The 22,978-nt window shown below is 38.0% G+C and overlaps 2 protein-coding genes and 1 long non-coding RNA gene across 4 annotated transcripts in view; 1 reads left to right on the top strand and 2 right to left on the bottom strand.

Annotated features, from left to right (window-relative positions):
• Nucleotides 1-22,978, bottom strand: part of LOC125238880 (glutamate decarboxylase) — an 84,291-nt gene that overhangs the window by 58,816 nt on the left and 2,497 nt on the right. For both annotated transcript variants that reach the window (XM_048146353.1, XM_048146354.1), the window contains one exon: nucleotides 11,033-11,108. In XM_048146353.1, the coding sequence (XP_048002310.1) occupies nucleotides 11,033-11,108 (76 nt within the window). The remainder of the gene's footprint in view (nucleotides 1-11,032; nucleotides 11,109-22,978) is intronic.
• On the bottom strand, nucleotides 378-2,955 carry LOC125238885. Its single transcript, XR_007178481.1, has 3 exons — nucleotides 2,914-2,955; nucleotides 2,355-2,440; nucleotides 378-448 (listed from the first exon to the last, which is right to left on the bottom strand). It is a non-coding gene; the product is annotated as an uncharacterized LOC125238885 (long non-coding RNA).
• Nucleotides 19,563-20,958, top strand: LOC125238881. Its single transcript, XM_048146355.1, has 2 exons — nucleotides 19,563-20,342; nucleotides 20,477-20,958. The coding sequence occupies exons 1-2, from the start codon at nucleotides 19,587-19,589 to the stop codon at nucleotides 20,624-20,626; spliced, it is 906 nt and encodes a 301-aa protein (XP_048002312.1). The 5' UTR covers nucleotides 19,563-19,586; the 3' UTR covers nucleotides 20,627-20,958.

Raw genomic sequence — 22,978 nt, 5'->3', positions numbered from 1 at the left:
GACGATCACAAGGCCAAATTTACGGGGTATATTTAAAGGGGGGGTTAGCTATACTGTTGATTAGTCAAGTAAGTAAGTAAATAAGTAAGGTGAGTGGAGATTTAGTTACATTTGGTTCCGTGACCAAGGGATCTAAGATGTGCTCTGTAGAACACATCTTGGATACCAAGGTTTATAAATAAATAATAGGAATTAGCCTTACCAGGCTACATTTGTTGTTGTGAAGACGAGTGGGTGTGCTGTATTTCTGACTTATTTCATCTCTAAATAAAACTCATATACCTAATATTTTTATTCAATCGCTATTTCATAAAAACAAAAATAACTTTATTGTCAATAAACACGTCTGTAGTATTTTCTTCCATTGTTTTTTTTTTCTTGCCGCGTTCCGGGCGAGGTCATGCATCGATGCGGAGTCGATTGTATGTTCATTTCCTACCTCTGGATTCTGAAAAAATAAAATAATAAAATTAAAGTAGCGTAGTAAACTAAGACAAAATCGATTTCTAGGAAGTTAGCTCATAATCGTAGTGGTTGAACTAAACATCGTCCCGATTAGGCCATTTGATTTGCATTGCTACGTAGCAATTATTGGCATTGGTGCATCTTGACGTTCCTTTGCGTCTATGCATAGTACTATTATTTATTCTGTGTCTTAATGTATGTTTTTGTAACTGTGGTGCTGTTCGCTCTCCGGGTGTTGTTCACATTTAAAAACGTTAAATGTGGTTTTTCAACGCATTTATTTGCCAAAAACAGTAGACGATAATAAAAATGTACAATTACATGTGGTTTACGATGGAGTATCGTTAGCCAGATTGCCGAAGTGACAGCGACATCTAGCGAGCAATCTTATTATTAAAATTAATATTAGGGTTTAACATTTTAATAAGTACTTTAAAAGAGTTTGCCACCTAGTGACCGGAATTGGAAACATAAGTGTGTACACAATGTACAATAGCAATAGAATTTCATGTTAAAACAAATAGTTATAGCATATAAATATATGTTGCCACGCCCTTATAGGGTCCATGAGCACGTATACCTACTTTGTAACATCTTATAACACCATGGATGCAATAAATAGATATGAATATGAATATGAATAGTTCTCTATATGTATAGTACATTTTCATAGCAGGTTCTGCCATCTTCAGGGCTATTTTGAAAGCTTTACATCACATTTGTGCTTTACATTGGAGATCGGATAGCTTCGATGCTGTCTTATATAGTTCATGAACACTCTCTGATGTTATGTATGTTCCTGGAAGGCGTCTGTTATACAGAACTTCATTCATAGGCAGGATAACTACTAGTCTAGGTGTAAGATGATTTTCCTAAAATAATCCAGGATACCTAAGCCCTAGATTTAAGACCTAGTAATACAAGAAGTTAGGCTCTAGTCTAATTGCTATGGGGGCGCGATTATTTATTGTCGCGCTGAAATACAAAATTATAGGTGGCATCCCACCATTTTTCTATGAATGCTGAATAGCTACACGCATGTGGTACTATGACAAGTACATCCTTCGATGGATGGTTTATTTGCATTTCAGTTGTAACTCTATAATCTACAAATTGGCTCACAGGATTTCATACATCATACAATAATTTGGCATATTGTTTGTATGGTTTGTACCAAATATTGTCACTGTAGTGCAGCCGTGAGAAGAACAGGTTTCTGTCTGTTAAGATATAGGTATAAATCATATTAGGACTAATTTTAGTTCATTAGCTTATAAGTCATCATATATTTTCATATTACATCCGTGGTAAACAAGCATATTATGTCCCGCTTGATGGTAAGCGGTCACCGTAGCCTATGTCTGCCAATTATTTCAATAAATTAAATGCACTGTACGAATTTCAACTTTCTATAGGTATACATTTTTACTGTAGTAATACAAATAAGTATGTATGTATAAATAAGATTTTCAATAGCTCCATATGACATGAGTTCGATACCTCACATGATAAGCTATAGGCTAGTCTAAAATAGTAAGTGTAAAACCATATAATCATTATGTTCGGTAGATTGTGTACACAGCTTTTATACAATATTACACAAGTCAGGAGTATGCCAACATACTGTACTTCATTACAACCATGTCAAACATATCCTACGAAATATTAGCATTACCAGCATCTGGGAGGTCGTACCTCGCCATACCTTAACTCCATCACTGCTTGCTCATTGTCACAATTGCTCAAATAATTTTATGAAAATTGATTGAAACTTGTAATATTCCTGTTAAGTAGGCATAGATAATAAGCACCATTACTACTATAAAACCATATTTTACTGAGGTTCAGAAATAGTATGAATGTGGTACGCAGTAGGTATGTAAACTTACCTGATATGACCGGGTCCAGTCTGATTGTCGGATTACTTTGTAGTTCAGTAACGTTGAACATGAGCTGGTTGTGCAGATCAGCGAGACTGAAAAGAAATAGTCAGACATTAGAAATGTTCATATATTATAAGAAATAAAAGGGTTTAGTTTTAGAGTTAGGTTCTGCCAAATTGGGTTCAATATTATTTCATTTATCTATTCACGGGGGCGCGTCGCTTAATTTTTGGAACTAAGACACGCCCATGAGAAATATTGTGTCAGAAAAAACAATGCATACAGCAAAATTTACAAAAAGGAAATTAAAAATAAAAAAAAGTTTGAGAACCCCTGCCTTGCAGTGCATATCTACACGAGTTAGGACATAAATGAGTTAGTAATAAGTTTGCTTAGCCAATAAAATGATGATGAGTCAGTTAAGTTTGATTTTTATCCGGTTGCTCATGCCTCGCCGTTTTGCTCTACGCTTCATTTCAATTTTCTAGATAAAATATTGATGCCATGAGCTGTTCACTTTTAAATTTAATAATTAGAACGTGTTATTATAATAAAACATAAGTACCTTTCATTTATATGAAGTCAGTAGATATATGGAAGACGGTCCAACCTGAAGCATGGCCTCTCGGGTAAAACCTGAAATTGTATATATGAAAAAAAATTAGTTAAAAAAAAGGGTGTATGTATGTTTAAGGAATCTTATTTATAAATACGTATCATTAAGATTGTTTATATTTATCTAGGCCATTCATGGTTAAGAAAAAAAAAAGAAGATCAACCATACTCATTTTTCTAAGTCATGTAAGATTTCCTGCCGAGTCGTTTTACTCACTAAGTAGAGTTAATTAAGTTAAAAAAGTAGCTGTTTAGTGGCAATGATTTTTTGTACTTACTTGAGGATAGTGCTAAGACGGAGTACAGTCCATAAAGGACACGCCGGAAAATTGTCCCGTTCAGCTTGCAACTAGTTGGAATTGTTTAGGTGTTGATTACCGATTAGATATACTGAAAATTAATACATACATTGTTTAAACCCATTGTAACAAGAACAATATTTATATTAAGTCTAGATTTTCAGTCTACATAATTTTATTTAAGTGTCCAATCCAACGTCAATCTTTATCTCTGAAGAATACAAAGTTTGTACAAGACTCAATGCTCATTTTTAACCGACTTCAAAAAAGGAGGAGGTTCTCAATTCGACTGAATGTTTTTTTTTTTTTTTTATTTTTTTTATTTTTTTTTTGTATGTATGTTATTCGATATCTCCGAGAATCGTGGACCGATTTTCAAAATTTTTTTTTTGATCGAACCGGTATAACCCCGAGATGGTCCCATTGGCACCAAGTCAGGGTCTGATGATGGGATCCTGGAGAAATCGAGGGAACTCTTCAAATGTTATAGGCACATGTAATGTTTTTAGTCTATTTTTCAAAGGTACACCAGTATTTACGTCTGATGGTAATAATTTTATGTGGCTGAGCTGATGATGGAAGGTCAACTCCTCAATGGTTAGGAGTTAAAGGATAATTCTTTCACTACTGTACATGTATTCGGACTGATACATATAATATCACTAGGAACCACTAAAAATCAACTGAGCTGATGATGGAAGGTCAACTCCTCAATGGTTAGGAGTTAAAGGATAATTCTTTCACTACTGTACATGTATTCAGACTGATACATATAATATCACTAGGAACCACTAAAAATCAACAAATAAATAAACTTTTTAACAAAAAATAAAACCGCCTTCAAAAATAAGCGCGTTACAAAGCACGGAGGGGCTGAGAGGCCGGAAATGATGGGCCTTTCAATTCGGATTTCTTGTCGTGTTGCAGTGGGCTAGACGTCCAAATTGTGGGCGGATCGATTATTTTTGGAGTCGGTGCCAGCCTGTGTATGGTTGGGTGGGGCAAACAGGCAATAGCAAGGCGACGAACAGGTCTGGTGCCGACTGCGGGAATGGTTGATTTGTTTGTAGTTTGGATGTCTGGCTTATTGCGGTGCGGTAGGGGGTCTGAGTTGGGAGGTTTATTGTTTTTGGCTTTTTGGTTTCTCCGTGTTTTTAAATGCCATAACATTTATTTGAAGGCCTACAAATATTAGTTTCCATAATCAATAAGCTATTGCCTCAGAAAAATAATTAAGTCATTTCATTGTTTGGAACCGCAAAAATTTTATAAATTCCAAGTACAGTTAGGTAGCCTAGGTCAAGTAAATTAATCGAATATATATTTTTGATGTTTACTCTTTAAACGAGGTGTGTTCAGGAGTTTCGTGTTTCATGACAGATTGAAGAGTAAAAACAAAAGCTTACCTTTGCTGTAAAGTTAAGGATCCAGTTTATTTACGTCCATTGCACTAGGCTAGATTTTACTAGGTCTACTGTACACCTAACACTTATTGCAATGAATTAAAATAACGCGTTTTCGCCTGATTTCCTAACGAATTTATAGGTTATAAAAATTAAAACTGACTTAGTGACACAAACATATTTTACATTGATCTGAAAGTTTATTCTTCGGACCACATTTGAAATTTTAAATGGAAAACATTTGTTTTAAGTTATTACAGATTCATGTTGTAGGCAGTATAGCGCTAAAATGGTCCATACATAAATAGATCTGTCATTCTTTCGCGGACAAAGCGGTTTCGCGGTAAACAAGATAGATTGATAGATTAAAGAAAATAATTTAGCCACAGATAACATATATATACGCTTTTCCCCGCCAAAAGGTGTTCTATTGGCGACAATACTCAGCCTGTCATTGTTCTTAAGTTGGTATGGTTGATCGTCATACAATTTTGTAGCAGATGAGATTATGATCAAGGTGTCACATGTTGTCCAATGGTTTGCGGTTAGTAAATACTTTAAATAGTAATTACTTTATAAATGATGAATGTAGGACCTCTTATAAATAAAATAAAATTTTCTTTGTCTTCGAGCCAGGGTAGAGTAGGGTAAAATGGGATAGGTAAACTTTTAAAATTATTATCTAGTTTCTATTTCTATTTTTATTCTTTATTTTGATTACTTTTAAAAGCGCTGGCTTTCTGTAAACAATCGAGTGAAAGCGTAATTGAGGAGGAGTGAACGAGTGTATGTGTATTGTGTATAAGTTAGAGGTGATGAATGCTTATAGATGTATGTTTGATAGATTGAATGGCTGGATATGACGGATGTAAGATATGAAAGTGTGTCTCGAATGTTTTATTTTATGGAATGAGTGGATTGATACAGACAGACAGCGCTGGAAAGTAGTCAAAACTAGTTTGGTCGGAATTTGAGGGGAACAAACAAGGGGGGGATTTTGGGAACACATTAGTCATAAAATTCTTATTGGTTAGGTTAAAATCCAATGGATTCGACCCATTTCAAGGGTAGTTTTTTGTGACTACTAACTACACAAGGTAATGAGACCCATACGAAAACCACACACCTCATCTTGAATGGGATGTATTTGACAATCGACATATTTAAGGGCCGATATCGTCTAGTGAGAACGAGGCTCTTTTCAATATTTGTTTCCTTGTTATGTGTTCAAATATGTGAAGTTTAGTATCATCAAATCATTTCTTCATTTGATCATGATATGGTACCGAGTTGAGGTACATGCTTATGTCATTTAAGGTTTGTTTTATAAAAAAAAAAACACATCCAAACAGATCTTAAGTCAGTATATTTTATTCAAGTATGAGACATGCGCCAAAACATGTGGCTGGAGTGATTAGGTAGAGGAATTGGTTTGAGTTCCGACAATGGAGATTGAAGGCTCTGGACTTATAATGAGAGCTCTAAAGGTTTCTTCGTAATTGCGTGGGAAGTTATTGTGAACTCGTTGAAATTATTACGATAATTATTCCGGTCCAACAGTGTGGATGGAATGAATATTCGCCGCGACCGGGGAACGAGCTAGCAAGAACGGGTTAGTAGGACCTATCAGATTCACAACCTGATATCCCTGGCGATGCGTGGACTCTGAGAAAGGGGTTATCATGGTTCATTGTCGAGATTCTGATGAGCTGATTTCAAAACTGAGTCGCTAGCAGTTGCATAGTATTGGAATACACACCACATGATTAGAAATGGGGGGATATTTCCGACTGATCTAGAAATATTTTTCTTTTATTCTTTTATTCAGTTTTATTGCTTCTTTTGCTAGATCAGATTGCAATTTTTTACAAAACTACTTTGTAATTTGTAAAAAATAGTCAATCTTGGGGGCGAGTTGTAACAGAACAAGCGTCTATGACGAGGAAATGGACTCGTTATTACATATAAAACTTACGGCAAATCAACTTTTCCTTGACCAACTTTTTGGTGCATATTTCCTTCGGGATTTCATTGAATATTTTAACAAATAATATCTTTGATGGTTTATCACATGTTTAGTCACGTCTTCACTCATAAAATTCACTATTATTTGGTGCAAAACAGGTTGGAAAAACGTATTTATCAACAAACTACATTCACATGGACGGAATACTGACACTGACAGTTGTCAGCTGCGTAACGTTCCGATATTATGTCTGGATTTCATTTACAAGTCAAAGAAATAATAATGACTAATATTGGTTATTATGTTTCCTGAGTATATCATTCAATGTAACATTTAGTAACAGATAAAATATTTCATTGCGAAATTACTTACAAAATAAATAAGAATGTTCCACAAAATAATATTTACGTAAAAATATTTGCGAATCGCTCCACTATTGGACTGCATAGGTATCAATATCAATAGCTCTGTCTCTCTCTAAAACACGTGTACTCGGCACGTGTTGATAAGCAAACATCCGTGTGTTAATCGTGAACTCTAATGCATAGGGCATAAGACTTAGTAAACAAAGCACACGATTGAGTAGCCATCTTGTCGGAAGTCCGATGTCAGAAGTCGGAAGTCGTATGTCAGAAGTCGGAAGTCGAATGTCAGAAGTCGGAAGTCGGATGTCAGAAGTCGGAAGTCGGATGTCAGAAGTCGGAAGTCGAATGTCAGAAGTCGGAAGTCGGATGTCGGAAGTCGGAAGTCGGAGATAGAATCTATAAAAGGGTCGGAGCGAGCCGACGCGCGTCATTCTTACAATATCCACAAGACTAACAGTGTCTCTGGCTTTCGTGTGTTATACTGGTGAGTGAAGTTGTTCTGCTATTATTTCTCTGTTTGTTTTTACTTGGAAATTATTCTAAGTGAATGTAAACTTTGAAATTGTGTCTCTGTTTGGTTGTGCGGGGACAATATCGTCGTACAGTTGAACTTAGACCTATGGTGGAATTGCTTTACTGTCAGTTGTGGGGTTATATTAGTGTTCTATTTATAGTGTAGTGTTACATTTAAATTGATGTGTATAGTGAAGTTTTCTGTGCTTTGTTTCATGAGTGCCGTTAAGCAATACAAAGACTGGGTCGATGTATGGCTGGTGCTTGGAGATAAGTCTGTGTTTGGTTTTGTAGGGAGTAATTCTTGCAAAACTAAGCTTAGATTATAGCACGTAAAGGAAACTTCACTCGTTTGTTTAGTTGGTCAGTAAAATTGAATTTAGTAATTTTCTATGGGGTTATTTTGTGAAAGTTATAAGCCAGATCATTGTTTGTGACAGACTGTTGTCCGGCTAGGCGCTTCTTCCCTTACGGTGTCAAATAAGAGGCGTTTAGGGGTCTTTTTGTTCCAAGTGGAGGGCTTGGACGCTTTTTTATACTTACAAAAGCGTATTTTCTCACCGGTCTCAAAGAGTCCAACTGTTAGATGGAAGTGAGGACTTTCACGATTGACGAAAGGCATTAGGAGTAATCCTTGCTCACTGAAGTCGGCAGTATTTGAGGCTGGGGTCCTATATATATATATATTTATTTACTCGGTGTTCTGGTCCATGCTGGCGTTGGTTGCTGGGGATTTCGGTTGTGATCGATCCACATCTAAGTAAAGTTGATCGCAGCTGGGTCTCTCATGTGGCTGGTACTGGTGTGTCCTAGAATACTGGATATATACACGGATAGGGCGATCTACTCTCTGCTACCCTAGCCTGCGGGCAAGAGCAGAGGGGGGGATAAGAACACAAGCCTATAGGTTGCCTATCTCAGCTTCGCTGGCTGAACTGTACAGCTTATGGTAGGGATACACTTGTGCATATTTTGAACACAAGATCTATGGTAAGTGACGGTCTGTGTTTCAGATATGTTAGAGTAGGGAAAACGATAGGAATAGAGTAGAGTCACACACTATTTCTATGAAAGTAGAGTTCTTTTATGATTGGTCTTGGAATATAATTGGTCAACGTGTATTGTGGAGAAATAATTTAACTACTACTATTTATATGGTTTAAATGGACTTTAAATGTGGTGTTTATTATCTTAATATATGTGGTAAAACTGGTAATTTATAAAACCTCTTATTACTTAATTTATTTGAGTGAAATTAATAATTGTGGTAGCAATTTCTGATTCTTCGTGTAGCATCGAGCCAGTGAGTGTTGCTAACTAGTTTTTCAAGGTAAATTCTATCAAGTTGGTTAGGGAAACAAACTATACTTTGGAATAAAAAGCATAAGTTTGTTATAGGGCCCAGTGGCATGCGAGCGCCGTCCACTGATGACAAGTCAAAAGCTTCAAGGAGTTACTAGACTTACTTACTTCGTTCTCAGTGGTAGCAACTACTCGGAGCCTTGATGATACATTAGAAGGATCGAGAAGTTATGGTCTATTAGCAGTATTGGGGAAAAGGGGGTTTAGCTAGGGAAAAAGAAACAAAACAAAAAGGGGGTTAGTTCGTAGATAGATAGCCCTTCAGGCTTACTTGCTTAGGATCCTGATAAAGTGGTTTGATCAGGTCAGGGGTCCCATACCGTATCGCAAGCCCTTGCCCAAGCCGGGACCACTAATAAGGCGTAGCGGATGATTACCAAAATATTTTTTAATATTTATTTCATGTATGTTTCACTCACTAACTTTTATTTTAAAATTTCTTCATCACGTCATTAATTTTCTCACATATAACTTTCTAGGCCTAAATCTGATAAAATACTCTTCTATAACACTATATTATTATGCTACAATAACCTTTATTCTTCTTTAAAATATAAATAAATAAGATTTTAAATATTAGTCAAAAATACAGCTGATACTCATTAAAGGATCTAGGTTATCGCGGTTCACATCGAAGGGTTCTACTTATTCACGCTAGACGATCACAAGGCCAAATTTACGGGGTATATTTAAAGGGGGGGTTAGCTATACTGTTGATTAGTCAAGTAAGTAAGTAAATAAGTAAGGTGAGTGGAGATTTAGTTACACAGCTCTTCGGTCACCACCTCAACCAGACGCTTCGCGATTTCTGTGAACAACTTGTTCGCGCTGGGGCCCCATGGACCTAGAGTTTCTACACCAAAGGGTACAAAAAGGTATTCTTTGCCAAGACTTTTGTATTTATTACGTTTCAAAATTTCGGCACTTTCTGCCGCTGCGCCCGCTTTTATCTTGGTCCGTTGGAGGTGAGACGGTGCCAATGTGTCTACGCAGGTAGCATCCCACACTAATTCGTCCCATACTCCAAGGGACCAAGGCCTCTTGCCATCATCTCTGATTATGCCAGTCGGCTCAAGGAGAGCAGGCATATTGATGGTTGCAAGGGACCGACGGATAATGTCATTAAGCGACGCATGTCTCGAAAAACGGCCTGCACTTTTTTGATAAGATAATCCATGGTGTCCCAGTCGGTCCACGTCCGTGCCACAAGAGCATATGTGTGGCGTACACACCGAAACCCCAAGTCGCAGGCCAATTTAATTAGATTTTTAGTACTTTTAGCAATACCTAATGTTATTTGTAAATCCAATTTCCATTTAATAAGTCAGGTAGAAATATATAAAGTAACTGAGTTGACCGTGACGTCACCCAACTCGATTTCATATAAATTCCATATTAGCAAAGCAAGTCGTTCTTTTTTTATATGGGACTAGCTTTTTACCGCGGCTTCGCTCGCGTTAGAAAGAGACTAAAAGTAGCCTATGTCACTCTCCATCCCTCCAACTATCTCCACTTAAAAATCACATCAATTGGTCGCTCCGTTTTGCCGTGAAAGACGGACAAACAAACAGACACACACACTTTCCCATTTATAATATTAGTATGGATAGGAGGCAAACGAGCAGACAGGTCGCCTGATGGTAAGCGATCACCGCCGCCCACGGACACCCGAAACACCAGAGGTGCGATTCCCATGCGTTCATTCGTTTCTCAGTTCGTAAAAAGAAGCTGATTTGACTAGGGGGCCCATTGGAACAACGTAGGTAGTTTAGTTATGTAGGCTGAAGCGTTATTATTATATATGTCGGAGAATGACCAAAATGTGGTTTAAGATACGTTTTATGACGCTATATTTGACAAATAGAGCAAACAAGGGTTTTACAACTTTGTACAACCTGGCTGGTATTCAACTGAGTTCTGCCAAAACGTCAGAGAGGACGCTACTGTTTAAAATAACAGAATCGAAAAACAGATGATGAACAGATGATTGGAGGCTGTCAATCGTTCTGCAGGGGAAATGGTTGAGGAGTGCTGGCTGCTGGCGTTGTTGGAGATTCATCGGTCTCATCCGGCGGTTTGCTCGAAATAATAGGCGGAATGTATTCTTTGATGTGATTTAATGTGTAATGGTTATTGAAAGCTCTCATATGTAAGTACTCACAGTCATAGTAGAGGTTTCCGACGGAGGAGGTGAGGCGGGGGGTGCCTTGTCCGGAGAGAGCGGCCATCCTGTCGCCCTGCGCGGACAAACAGACACGTATGGTTCAAGTGAGGACATCCTTTTACTATTGTTATTAACCGGGTTATTCAGGGTTAGGCAGAATGTGGATACTGATGGAAACTAGTTGTTTACGTGGCGAGTAATATATTCAGAGTGACATATTTACAAACACAACGTACACAACATAAATATTCAAACTGCTGTCACATAAGTAAAGCTAGGAACATACTACGCGGACGTCCGTCGTAAATCGACCGCGACCGCGACCGATCAGTGTGCACGGATCAAAACATCCAGCGAGCCAGATTTCGATCGGACGTCCATGCGCTCAAGGCCACGTCCACGTCCGTCGACCGATAGTTTGCACGGTTATGTGTAATTTCATTGTCCAGATTCCCGTCCGCGGTCGATTTACGACGGACGTCCGCGTAGTATGTTCCTAGCTTTATGGTTTACTTTATGCCAGCATAGTACATACATATGCAACCTCCAATATTTACTAAGGTACAGCGGGGCAAATCTCGACTGGGGGGCAATTGTAACTAATACATTTTTTCCATTGTTACACTATGATGTTGAGTTCTGCACGTATCTACTGAACACGCCTACCATATATAACCGGTGGACACTCAATTTAATAATGCAAACATTGTAAAACATGGAAAAAATGGACCAGTTACATTTGCCCCCCAGATTTTCCCCGCTGGTTATGCTTTTTGCAAAATGTTAATAATGGAAGGTATTTTTTTTAATGTCTTAAAATACCTTACAGGTACTTAAGTAATTTAATGTGTTCTGCCTACCTCTTTATGGGATACAGGTGCCGTAGCCAAATGGCATTTCTCCGACGCGAAACGAAAAAATCATTGCTCGAAACGCCGCGAAAGATAGTCTGGCTCTGTCGCGCCAGTATGCAAGAGCGATAGAGATAGATATCTACGAGCGTTTCTATTAAATAAAACGACCAAGTACAAGGTTGACAACGAACTAGTTTTTATTTCTTTTAGAACCATAGATAGAGATAACCACAGATACAGTATATAGTTTTAACTACTCTATAACATTAACAGGTGTCGCTACTACATAGTAATTTATTTTGATAATAACCAACACTCTCCCTATATCAAAATAAAAAATACATTAAATTTACAGCAAAGACAGTTAAGGTATATTATTGCATTCCCATCAGGTTCAGAAATGTATGATGCTTTATAGAGCTTAAAGCTTTAGTTAACAAATCAGCAATCATATCGACTGATGGCATATACTTAACTTTAACTATATTGTTATTTACACATTCCCGACTAAAATGATATTTAATATCAATATGTTTGCTTCTGTTATGAAAAACCGGGTTGTGTAACAGTTTAATGGCACTTTGATTATCATTAAAAATCTTAATATAATTAATATCACTTGAAATTTCTTCATACAGATTTTTCAAATATATTGCCTCTTTACAACATTCTGATATCCCTACATACTCTGCTTCCGTAGACGAAAGGCTTACACTTGCTTGTTTTTTACAAGCCCAAGATATGACAGCTCCGGACAAAGTAAAGCAATACCCTGTATACGATTTTCTATCTAAAGTGTTAGTGCCCCAATCTGCATCAACAAACCCCACAATTTCCTTATTGCTGGTGCCTTTATATGTTATACAGTAATCTTTGGTTTTCTTTAGATACCTAAGTATGCGTTTACAATGACTCCAATGCTCTTTATCATAACAATTGTTAAACTGACTTAGATATCCCACCGAGTATGCAATATCAGGGCGAGTAAGTATAGCCAAATACATTAAACAGCCTATCAGTTGCTGAAAAGGCAAGTTTTTTTCAGCTTTTTCACATTTTGTTAATTTTAATCCTACTTCCATTGGAGTATCAACAGTATGACAGTCAATTAAATTGAATTTTAATAACAATTGCTGTATATATTCACTTTGACTTAAAGTAAGTACACCCTTATCTTTATCATAGCACACTGACATACCCAGGCACTGTCTTACCCTTCCTAAATCTTTAATTTTAAATTGAGATCTTAAAATTGCTTTCAAATTACAAGTTTCTTTTTCATCACTTGAGAATACAAAGAAGTCGTCTACATATAGTGCAACTATAGTAGTTTTATTTTTTATATACAAACATGGCTCATATTTTGACCTTACATATCCATTCTTAGTAAGACACTCATGTACTTTTTGATACCACATTCTTGAGGCTTGCTTCAGGCCATATATAGCCTTTTTTAATTTAAGAACTTTATTACTGTCTTCACAGGGAAAACCTTGAGGTTTTTGCATGAAAATATTCTCATTAAGCTCGCCATTCAAGAATGCGGTGGTCACATCCAGATGAGTGATGTCTAATTTAAGTTTCACAGACAAAGCAAAAAGCATCCTTAAGGTACTATGCCTCACAACAGGCGAGAAAGTTTCCACATAGTCCACACCAGGCTGTTGTGTAAAACCTTTTGCCACTAACCTAGCACGATAACGCACTTCATTGTCTGGTCCAAATTTTTTCTTTAGCACCCACTTGCACTGCACTATGGTACCACTTTTAGGAATATCTACCACTTCCCACGCACTATTTTCTTCAAAGCACTTAAGTTCTTCCTTGACCGCTTGTAACCATTGGTCCCTCTCAGGCCCTTTCAAGGCTTCTTCCAATGTCAGCTCCATAGCACTGTCCATTATATTATTCTGAGTAAAAAACACACCATCAAACCCATACCTTTCAGGTGCACGACGCTGTCTGACTGGTCTGGATGTCACCTTTGGAGAATCCTCAACATCTTTATCAGTATTCTCAATAGTATCCTCATATTCACTAGGGATATACTCGCTGGATGTATCCAATGCTGACTCTTCGGTCAGTGTCGATTCTGTGTTTTCTTCTACCACTGAATCTTGCAGTACATGGTCCTTTACTTCTTCTTTGTCTTTCTCTTCAACCTCCATAATGCTATATGATTCTGAGGGCTTTTCCAAGACTATAATATCTCTGCTTGTAGAGATTTTCTTTGTTTCTGGGTCATATATTCTATATCCCTTCACATTATCAGGATATCCAAGTAATATACACTGACGTGACTTCTTGTCCCACTTGGTCCTCTTCTGTTTCTCTATGTGAACCATAACTGGAGAACCGAATATTCTTATATTACTTAGGTCTGGTTTCACACCACACCACAGTTCATATGGTGTCTTACCATTGGACACTGAAGACACAGTGCGATTATGAAGATAGACAGCTGTATGACAAGCTTCAGCCCAAAACTTTTTATCTAGCTTAGCGTCATAAAGCATACATCTTGCTTTTTCCACAACCGATCTATTTTGTCGTTCACACAGGGAACTTTGCTGAGGCGTATATGGATTACTTTTCTGATGTATGATACCCATTTCCTTTAAGTAAGCTTCAAAACTTGAGTTACAAAATTCTGTGCCATTGTCACTGCGAATAGCCTTCAACTTTCTATTTGTTTGAGTTTCTGCCATGGCTTTAAATTCTTTAAAGCACTTTAAAGCTTCATTCTTGTGCTTTAAGAAGTATATAAATGTCATTCGGCTAAAATCATCAACAAACAGTTGAAAATATACTGAGCCTCCTAGTGAAACTGCCTCCATTGGGCCACATAAGTCAGTATGCACTCGATCTAACAAATCACTGCTCCTTGTGCCTACATGCTTGAAAGGCAGCCGGCACTGCTTGCCTTCACAGCATGTCTTGCAAGATGATTTGGTGATATCAACTTTTTCACTCAAATCCATGCCTTCTACTGCATCCTTTGTTTTCATTAAACTTTCACTGTGAACATGTCCCATTCTCCTGTGCCAAACCTCGCCTGACGTAGTCACAGCAGCGGCTAGTAGGCTAGAAACTGTATTTAACTTATAAACACCATTTGTCAACGCTGCAGTAGCTACCAAGTCGTCGTTTTTGTTGAAAATAAGACATCCTGTCTTGGTAAACCGCACATCATTTCCCTTTTCAATCAATTTACTGACAGAAAGAAGGTTAGTTGTCAAATTCGGTACACAAAGTACATTTTCGATGTTTATTTCGAATTCACAGTCTTTCACTGAGGTTACAATCTGAATATCGCCAGCACACGTTACTGAAACAGTTTCTTGATTAGCAACAACTATTTCATCACTTGTTTCACGAAAATTACGTTGAATCCAATTTCGGTTTGGTGTCAAGTGAACACTGGCTCCAGAGTCAACATAGAAGTCATTTTTACTAAAACTTCCAGTCAAAAACACAGCTGAGAATGCATTGGTCTGTTTACGATCTACATTTTTATTCAATTTTGGATTATAAGTGCACTGCGATCGATAATGTCCCACTTGATGACACCGGTAACATTTGACATTTGTTTTTGTTGACTTAGCACTCTTAGCGCCATCTTTGCTTCCGGCGGCCATTTGTCGACTTTTGTGTTGCCAGTTTTTAGACGCGGCAAATGCACTATCTCCCTCAGCGCCATCGACACAAGTTCCGGTTTCCATGTCGAGAAGTTTGCTTTTAATGGCGTCCGCTGTCACTTGAATGCCTGAATGTTCTATAGCCATTATCATGGGTGAGAACTTCTCTGGTAATCCAGCTAGGAGCAACGAGCCAATCCACTCATCATTTATTGCAAATCCTGTTCCACATAATTTCTGTCCTGTCTCGATGATTTGAGTAACGTAGGACGTCATGGAACTGCAGTTATCCAACCGAATGGAAATTAAATTTCTTAAAAGACTTATTCTTCGCGTAAAGCCGGAATCATCAAAAAGCGATTGGAGCTTTTCCCACAGTGCTTTTGTAGATGTCACAGTCTTAATATGAACATATAATGACGAATCAATGGTGAGTATCAACTTCGCCTTTGTCTTGGCGTCATCTACGGCCGAAACGGCAATCACAGCGCCGTCCGCATCCTTTTCTGGTTTGATGCACTTCATCATTCCCTCCAGAACTAAGAAATTCTCTGCCGCAAATACCCATTCGTCATAGTTCTCTCTTCCTTTAAGTTTCGGCACGTTAATTATATAGTTCGATGCCGCCATTTTTGCACAGTCACCGTCCGATAAAGCACAGAGTTCAAAACTGCCAGACTAACTAGCTAATCCTACTGCGAAATATAACACTGCAATTACTGTTAACACTTAATTACTTATATTTTCGCGATTTAGTAGTCTAAAGGCCATAAGCTGGGCCATAACCTATTAAATAAAACGACCAAGTACAAGGTTGACAACGAACTAGTTTTTATTTCTTTTAGAACCATAGATAGAGATAACCACAGATACAGTATATAGTTTTAACTACTCTATAACATTAACAGGTGTCGCTACTACATAGTAATTTATTTTGATAATAACCAACAGTTTCGTTTCGTGAGCGTTTGTGCCATTCGGCTACGCACAGAGGCGTGATTGTATATCTATTTAAAATAAGTACTACTTATCCTTAGAACCTATATGTAGATTGTATTTTTTTAATTATTAGCGTAATTAAATAAAATATAAAATTAAAATTCCTGATCGTGTTATGCATTACGCTCACTTGTTTTTGTACGTTTTGCAACTGGTGGTAGATCCACACAGATCTGCGCGCGAACTGCTAGGTCCCGACAGAATACCAGCGCTGTGGCGCTTGCGACAGCCATGCAGCAGCACATGCTGAGTCGGCGCCTTTTCGCAATTGTGTCGTAATAAAAAAAAACTAAATTGTCAAATAGTAAGCTAGGAATTAATTCTGTAGACCTAAGTTATATTCTAATAGTTTTTAATTTTTTTTTGTCATGATATTTTTATGCAATAAAGTTTTTATCTATCTAATTTAATAGGATGGCACAGCGGAACAATTATAACAAGGGACAATTTTCAACTGATCGATTATTCCAAATTTTACATTATTAATTTGGGCAAATGTGGACATTTATCCACTGACAACGCGTGCCATACAGAGTGTAACAAAAATGGTGGTGATCCGTTTAAGGGCGTACTCAGTATCGTATTCTTATCAGGAAAAAGTAGAAGATAGAAGTTTTTTTTCGCTAAAAAAGATAAAAAAAAATTTTATCCTACTTTTTCCTGATGAGAATACGATACTGAATACGCCCCTAAACGGATCACCACCATTTTTGTTACACCCTGTATATTATGGCCAGTTGACATTCGCTTTAATAATCCAAAAAATGTGAACATGGAAAATGATACAGTACTTAAAATTTTCCCCACAGTCTTAATTGTCCCGCTACACCTTAAATTATTTTTTATATAATAAAAGTAGTACAAATATTTCAAGAATATTCACTCCGCATCTTTATTAACGATTCTTTATCGTTTTGGGTGAGTTTTCCTTGAACTACTCGCCAACCGTCGAGAGAATCGTTATTGCGTTTTCACATTATCCGATCCGATATCGGATGTAGATGTGGATGGATGTAAATGGTCTCGCCGGAAAATCAGCGCTGACCTTATGGTTAGCAATATGCTGAGGGACCATTCCGTGGTAAACAATATTTATACTGTATTTTTTATAACCATTTGTTTGTATTTTTTATGTGTGTTTACCATGAATAAATGCTTTGTATTATTGTATTATGTAGGACCGATATCCCATACATTTAAAATCTTTCCGACATCCGATATCGGATCGGATAATGTGAAAACGCATTTAAGGTCGTATCAAAACCAGACGAGCATCATCATTATTATTATCTAGATAAAAAATTAAAACATTTTTTTACACCACGTCGGTGGCAAACATGTATACGGTCCGCCTGGCGGAAAGCGGTCACCGTAACCTATGAACGCCTGCAACTCAAGGGGCAACTCAACATGCGTGTTGCCGACCCATTAGAAACTTAAATCGTGTTTTTTTTATTATGTTCTACTGTGTCATTTATTATTATTTTAAATGGGCTTACTCTTAGCCACAGACTAGGCAAAGGCAAAGTGGCCTACAATGGATTCTCCTTTTTTGTTTGATATACACCGTGTTTTTATTGAATTCCGTTAACTTCGGCATATAATTAGGTCCATTATAGGAAACAGAATAGCACAATTGTGATTATGCACGGGAAAACGTCCCACTTTGTCGATTGCTATAAAGCCGCTTCGTCAGATTATTTATATAAAGATACAATTAAATCTCGCCTTAATGGTAACCGACGAAGTGGGACGTTTTACTAAACACACTCACAATTCTTTTGAAAAACACTATACACCTGCAACAGATGTTAAATCAATTGCTGTTAAGAAACGGGCTTTATGTGTTCGATATGGGTTTGACATGTCATAGTTTTGACACTTACCTAGTGTGTGTTAATTGTAAAGCCCGTTTCTCAATCAGCAATTGAAGTAACATCTATCGCAGGTGTATGGTTTTTTTACAAAAAAAATACGAATTAAAGAAAACTGGGGTAGTACCTCCGCCTTACAGAAGACCGCAGCCAAATAGCACTAGACCCTACTCATAGTGTTGTGTTCCTGCCGGTGAGTAAGGCTGCCAGAGCTCAACGAGGGTGTGGTGTGCTGATGACGGGAGGACTTACGGAACTGACTTATTCCGTCTATTGTCCTTTGAGTCGTCGGCAACCCGAACCTTCCTTGGAACTTGTGCACTCCTTTTTACTGTGTATTTAACACAGCAAAAGGGAATGTACAAGTTTCTAATGGGGTGGCAACGCGCATGTGACACTCTTTGAGTTGCAGGCGTCCATAGGTTACGGTGACCGCTTCCCATCAGGCGGGCCGTACGCTTGTTTGCCGCCGACGCAGCATAAAAAAACTAACAATGCCATTCTGTTTCCTATAATGGACCTAACTATATGCCGAAGTTAACGTAATTCAATAAAAACACGGTGTATATACCAGATTAGTTACTTTTCATCTTCATAGAGTTTACCTAAATGTTACTTAACATAATGAAATCAGTGGATTTATTTGTTTGTTAGGAAATAAAACCTCTGTCACATATTAAAACAAATCTCTCCCGACTCGGCCGCTAGCTCGCTACGACTACGCCGAGAGCTACGAATGTCCGTAGACTCGTAGCAGTTGCTACGTTGAAGTACAATTTATTGCAATGGGGGTGGCAACCCTGCGCTGCTGTCAAACACTTCGCTCAAATCAACTCTCCGTTAATTAAATCCTATTATTACTATTTTAGTGTTTTTTCGGAGTAATTTGTTGCTTAAATCGTCAATTATCGGCATCAATTTAAGTTGATCAAAATACAATAGTGCTTCCTAGCGAAATAAGTGCGAAAATTATCATTATAAAAAGTGCAGTGCGCGTCCCCCGTACCACGACACCGCCTCGGGCAAGGAAGTCGCTATCGCTCGCGCGGCTCGCAATACTAATCTCTGCATTTGATCGTCAAGTTGCGCTTTTGTGGTACAGGGCACCTTCAAAACTACAATGTCACCCAAGCTCAAAACAAAGATATGTTCTGGCTGTGATGGGGGAATATCGGACACTAAAAATATGCTGATATGTAAAACGGGAGCCTGTCAAAAGGTCTTTTGCAAACTTTGCATTCCAATTGAACTATCTTTGGCAGAAAAAAATGTCTGGACATGCCCAAATTGCAAAGCTACGTCGAAAAGAGGCGGCGATAACTCCTCTACTCCTGTTCGTACGACGCAGTACGATTGTAACGTCACAATGCGTAAACAAAACAAAACGTCTCAACAACTACAGTCTACAACGGGATCGGGACCAGAGGTGGACAAGTCGACGGCGGAACCCGCAATGCCCCAGACACCTTCTCTAGGGACTCCCGGTGATCTGACTGAGCTAACGTCAGAAATAAAACTTTTACGTGGTGACATGTCAAACCTCAGGAACCAACTATCTTCTGCTTTGGACTCCCTGGCTAAGTGCCAAACCCGTATGGATGAAATAAACGGCAAACTCGCAGACACCGAGCGCCGGCTGCAGGCTTTGGAGGACCAGCAATCGCAAAATGTACGCATTAAGGCTACATTACAGGACCTTGAAAACAAGTACAACATGCAAGCACAACTTGCTTTAAGAAATGAAATAGAAATCATCGGTTGCCCAGAAATCAAAAACGAAAATCTACATCACACTACAATGGCCATAGCCACCAAGATTGGTATCAGTGTATCGGAACTAGACATAGACTTTGTTTCAAGAGTGGGACCCATAAGAAAACAATCCAGCAACGAGTCTAGCCAAGCACCACGGCCTGTGATTGTACGTTTTGCCCGCCGGAAGGTAAGAGATGACTTTCTAGTAAAATCAAAAACCCGACGAAATCTGGATACTGCGGATATTATCACAGAATGCACCCCACAGAAACTATACATTAATGAACGACTTACTTACGAAAACCGTCTGTTATTTCGTAGGACCAGAGAGCGGGCGGGCCAGGCAAACTTCAAATACTGTTGGACTCGAAGTGGATTCATCTACACAAGAAAGCGAGACGGTGCAGAGGCCATCAAGATCACCAGCTACGACTGTATCGACCGCGTCTTTGGATCTCCACAGCAGCCTGAACTTGCTTCTAAAGGCTGCCCTGATGTGTAATTGCGCCCTAATTACAAGATTAACTGGTATTTCGTTAATATACTTCTTAGGTTTAGTATATGTCAGCCAAGAAATAGTAACAACTCTTTCTAAACTTAGTTGTATTTATTTTTGTTGTATTTTTAATATTGGAACTTCATTAAAGTGTAGTCAGCATATCAGAAATTCTTCACCATCACACATACTCACTACAAATATATTACACACATCAAAATACACTACTACTTGCCAACCTGTTAAGAAATATGATCCTGGAGCCTCCCTTTCCCTTTGGCTTTGTACTGATACTCCCTTCATGCAGCCGCCGCCACCGACCTAGACCCGGGGAAGATATTGATGAAACTTTCATGGTAAGTTGCCACTCGGTAGGGACTCCAGAGCTATGCCAAAAGTACCTTAGTCACACACATAACATAAAAATTCTAACATTTAATATTCGGAGCCTACAATGTAATATTTCAAGTTTTTTGGTAACTTTAAAGCGTTTTAATGCAAAGTTTGATTTTATAGTTTTGACTGAATGCTGGCTGAAGGATGGCTTAATGATAGAACAAATAGATGGCTACAATTCCTACCAAACTAAAAATTTTGGTAACCAGGCAAGTGGGGTCGTAGTATATATAAGAGACATTTGGAATGCCCAAGTAAGTGAACCAAAAATTCAAGATGCCGATTGTCTATTGATTGAAGTTCCAAAATGTTTCTCTCTTGTTGGAATCTATCGCTCTCCCTCGGTGAATAATATTGACCCTTTTTTAACTTCGCTAGAAGCTTTTATACAGAGTACTAATAATAATTTGGACCTTATTATGACAGGGGACATAAATATAGACATCATGAAGGCTACGCCCCAATCTTCTGATTATTTATGTCTCATGGCTAGCCTAGGTCTCACTTTAGCTATTAATAAGCCTACAAGAATGGAAGCATGCCTGGATCATTTTTTTGTAAAATCAATAAAATCTTATAAAACAGTTGTTTGTGAAACAGATATTACTGATCATGATATGGTCATACTTTCCTTGTCAAATAAAAATAAATCAGTTCCAATAGAAAGGTCAGTATACAAATTAGATTACAAAGCTATTTTTAAGGAATTAGGTCAAGCGGATTGGGATTCTATCACCAATAGTTCCTCCCCTACTGAAGCTGCTGATGCTTTCACTGAATTTTTGACTAAAATTATTCAAAATAATTCGACCAAAAGATCAATCAGTCGCTCCAAATTTAATATAAAACCTTGGATGACCCCGGGATTAATCCGATGCTCCAGACATAAGGACCGATTGCATTTAATAAGCCGCAAAAACCCAAGTGACCTTAATGCCAAATTAATTTACACGCGTTATAGAAATTTTTATATAACACTTATTCGAAAACTACGAACCGAGTATGAGCACAATCTAGTTAATGAAAATCGCAATGACCCTAAACAACTGTGGAAAACTATTAAACAAATAATACAAATCCCGAAAGATAATGGAACCCCTGGCTATGCCACAATAAAATCCACTGTACTAGACTCACTGAATCATATAAATAATTATTTTGCGACCATTGGTCAATCACTCGCAAATAGTATCCTAGCAAATTGTGGAGTAACTGAAGCGGCCCTTGCATCAAAAATCAAAATACCCGCATCACCATCAAAATCCTTCTTTTTGTCCCCCACTAACATACAGGAAGTAGAAAGTATAATCATGAGCCTTAAATCGAGTGGTGCTACAGGAATAGATGGAATAAGCAATCAGTTCCTGAAGCGCGCAAAAGACCACATAGTTAAGCCTCTCACAACCATATGTAATCTTAGTCTGGAGCATGGTTCTTTCCCAGATACCTGGAAAACGGCAGCTATAGTACCTATTTTTAAATGTGGAGCAAAGGATAACGTAGGTAACTACAGACCAATATCACTTTTGTCAAGCTGCTCAAAAGTGCTAGAAAAATTAGTTAACAAAAGGCTTATCAACTTCCTAAACTCAGAAGGCCTGCTGTCTGAAAGGCAATTTGGATTCAGACAAGGCAAATCGACTGAAGATGCTGTCTCCCTCTTTTCCAAACTGGTCAGTGCATACTTGGATAAGGGTAATCCGTGTATTGGAGTTTTCTTAGACCTATCCAAGGCTTTCGATACAGTGTCAATTCCTATTCTACTACAGAAACTCGAGCGCCTTGGAATTAGAGGAGTAGCCCTATCATGGTTTAGTAGTTACCTGACTGACAGACGTCAATGTACAAAGCTTGGAAACACGTTAAGTGAGTCAAAACCAGTTGCTTTTGGAGTCCCTCAAGGGAGTATCCTAGGTCCAACACTTTTTATA

Source organism: Leguminivora glycinivorella, chromosome 24 (assembly GCF_023078275.1).
Source record: "Leguminivora glycinivorella isolate SPB_JAAS2020 chromosome 24, LegGlyc_1.1, whole genome shotgun sequence".
In the NCBI taxonomy this organism is placed as follows: Eukaryota; Metazoa; Arthropoda; class Insecta; order Lepidoptera; family Tortricidae; genus Leguminivora; species Leguminivora glycinivorella.
The sequence above is the reverse complement of the archived record's forward strand: the minus strand, read 5'-3'. Positions and strand labels throughout refer to the sequence as shown.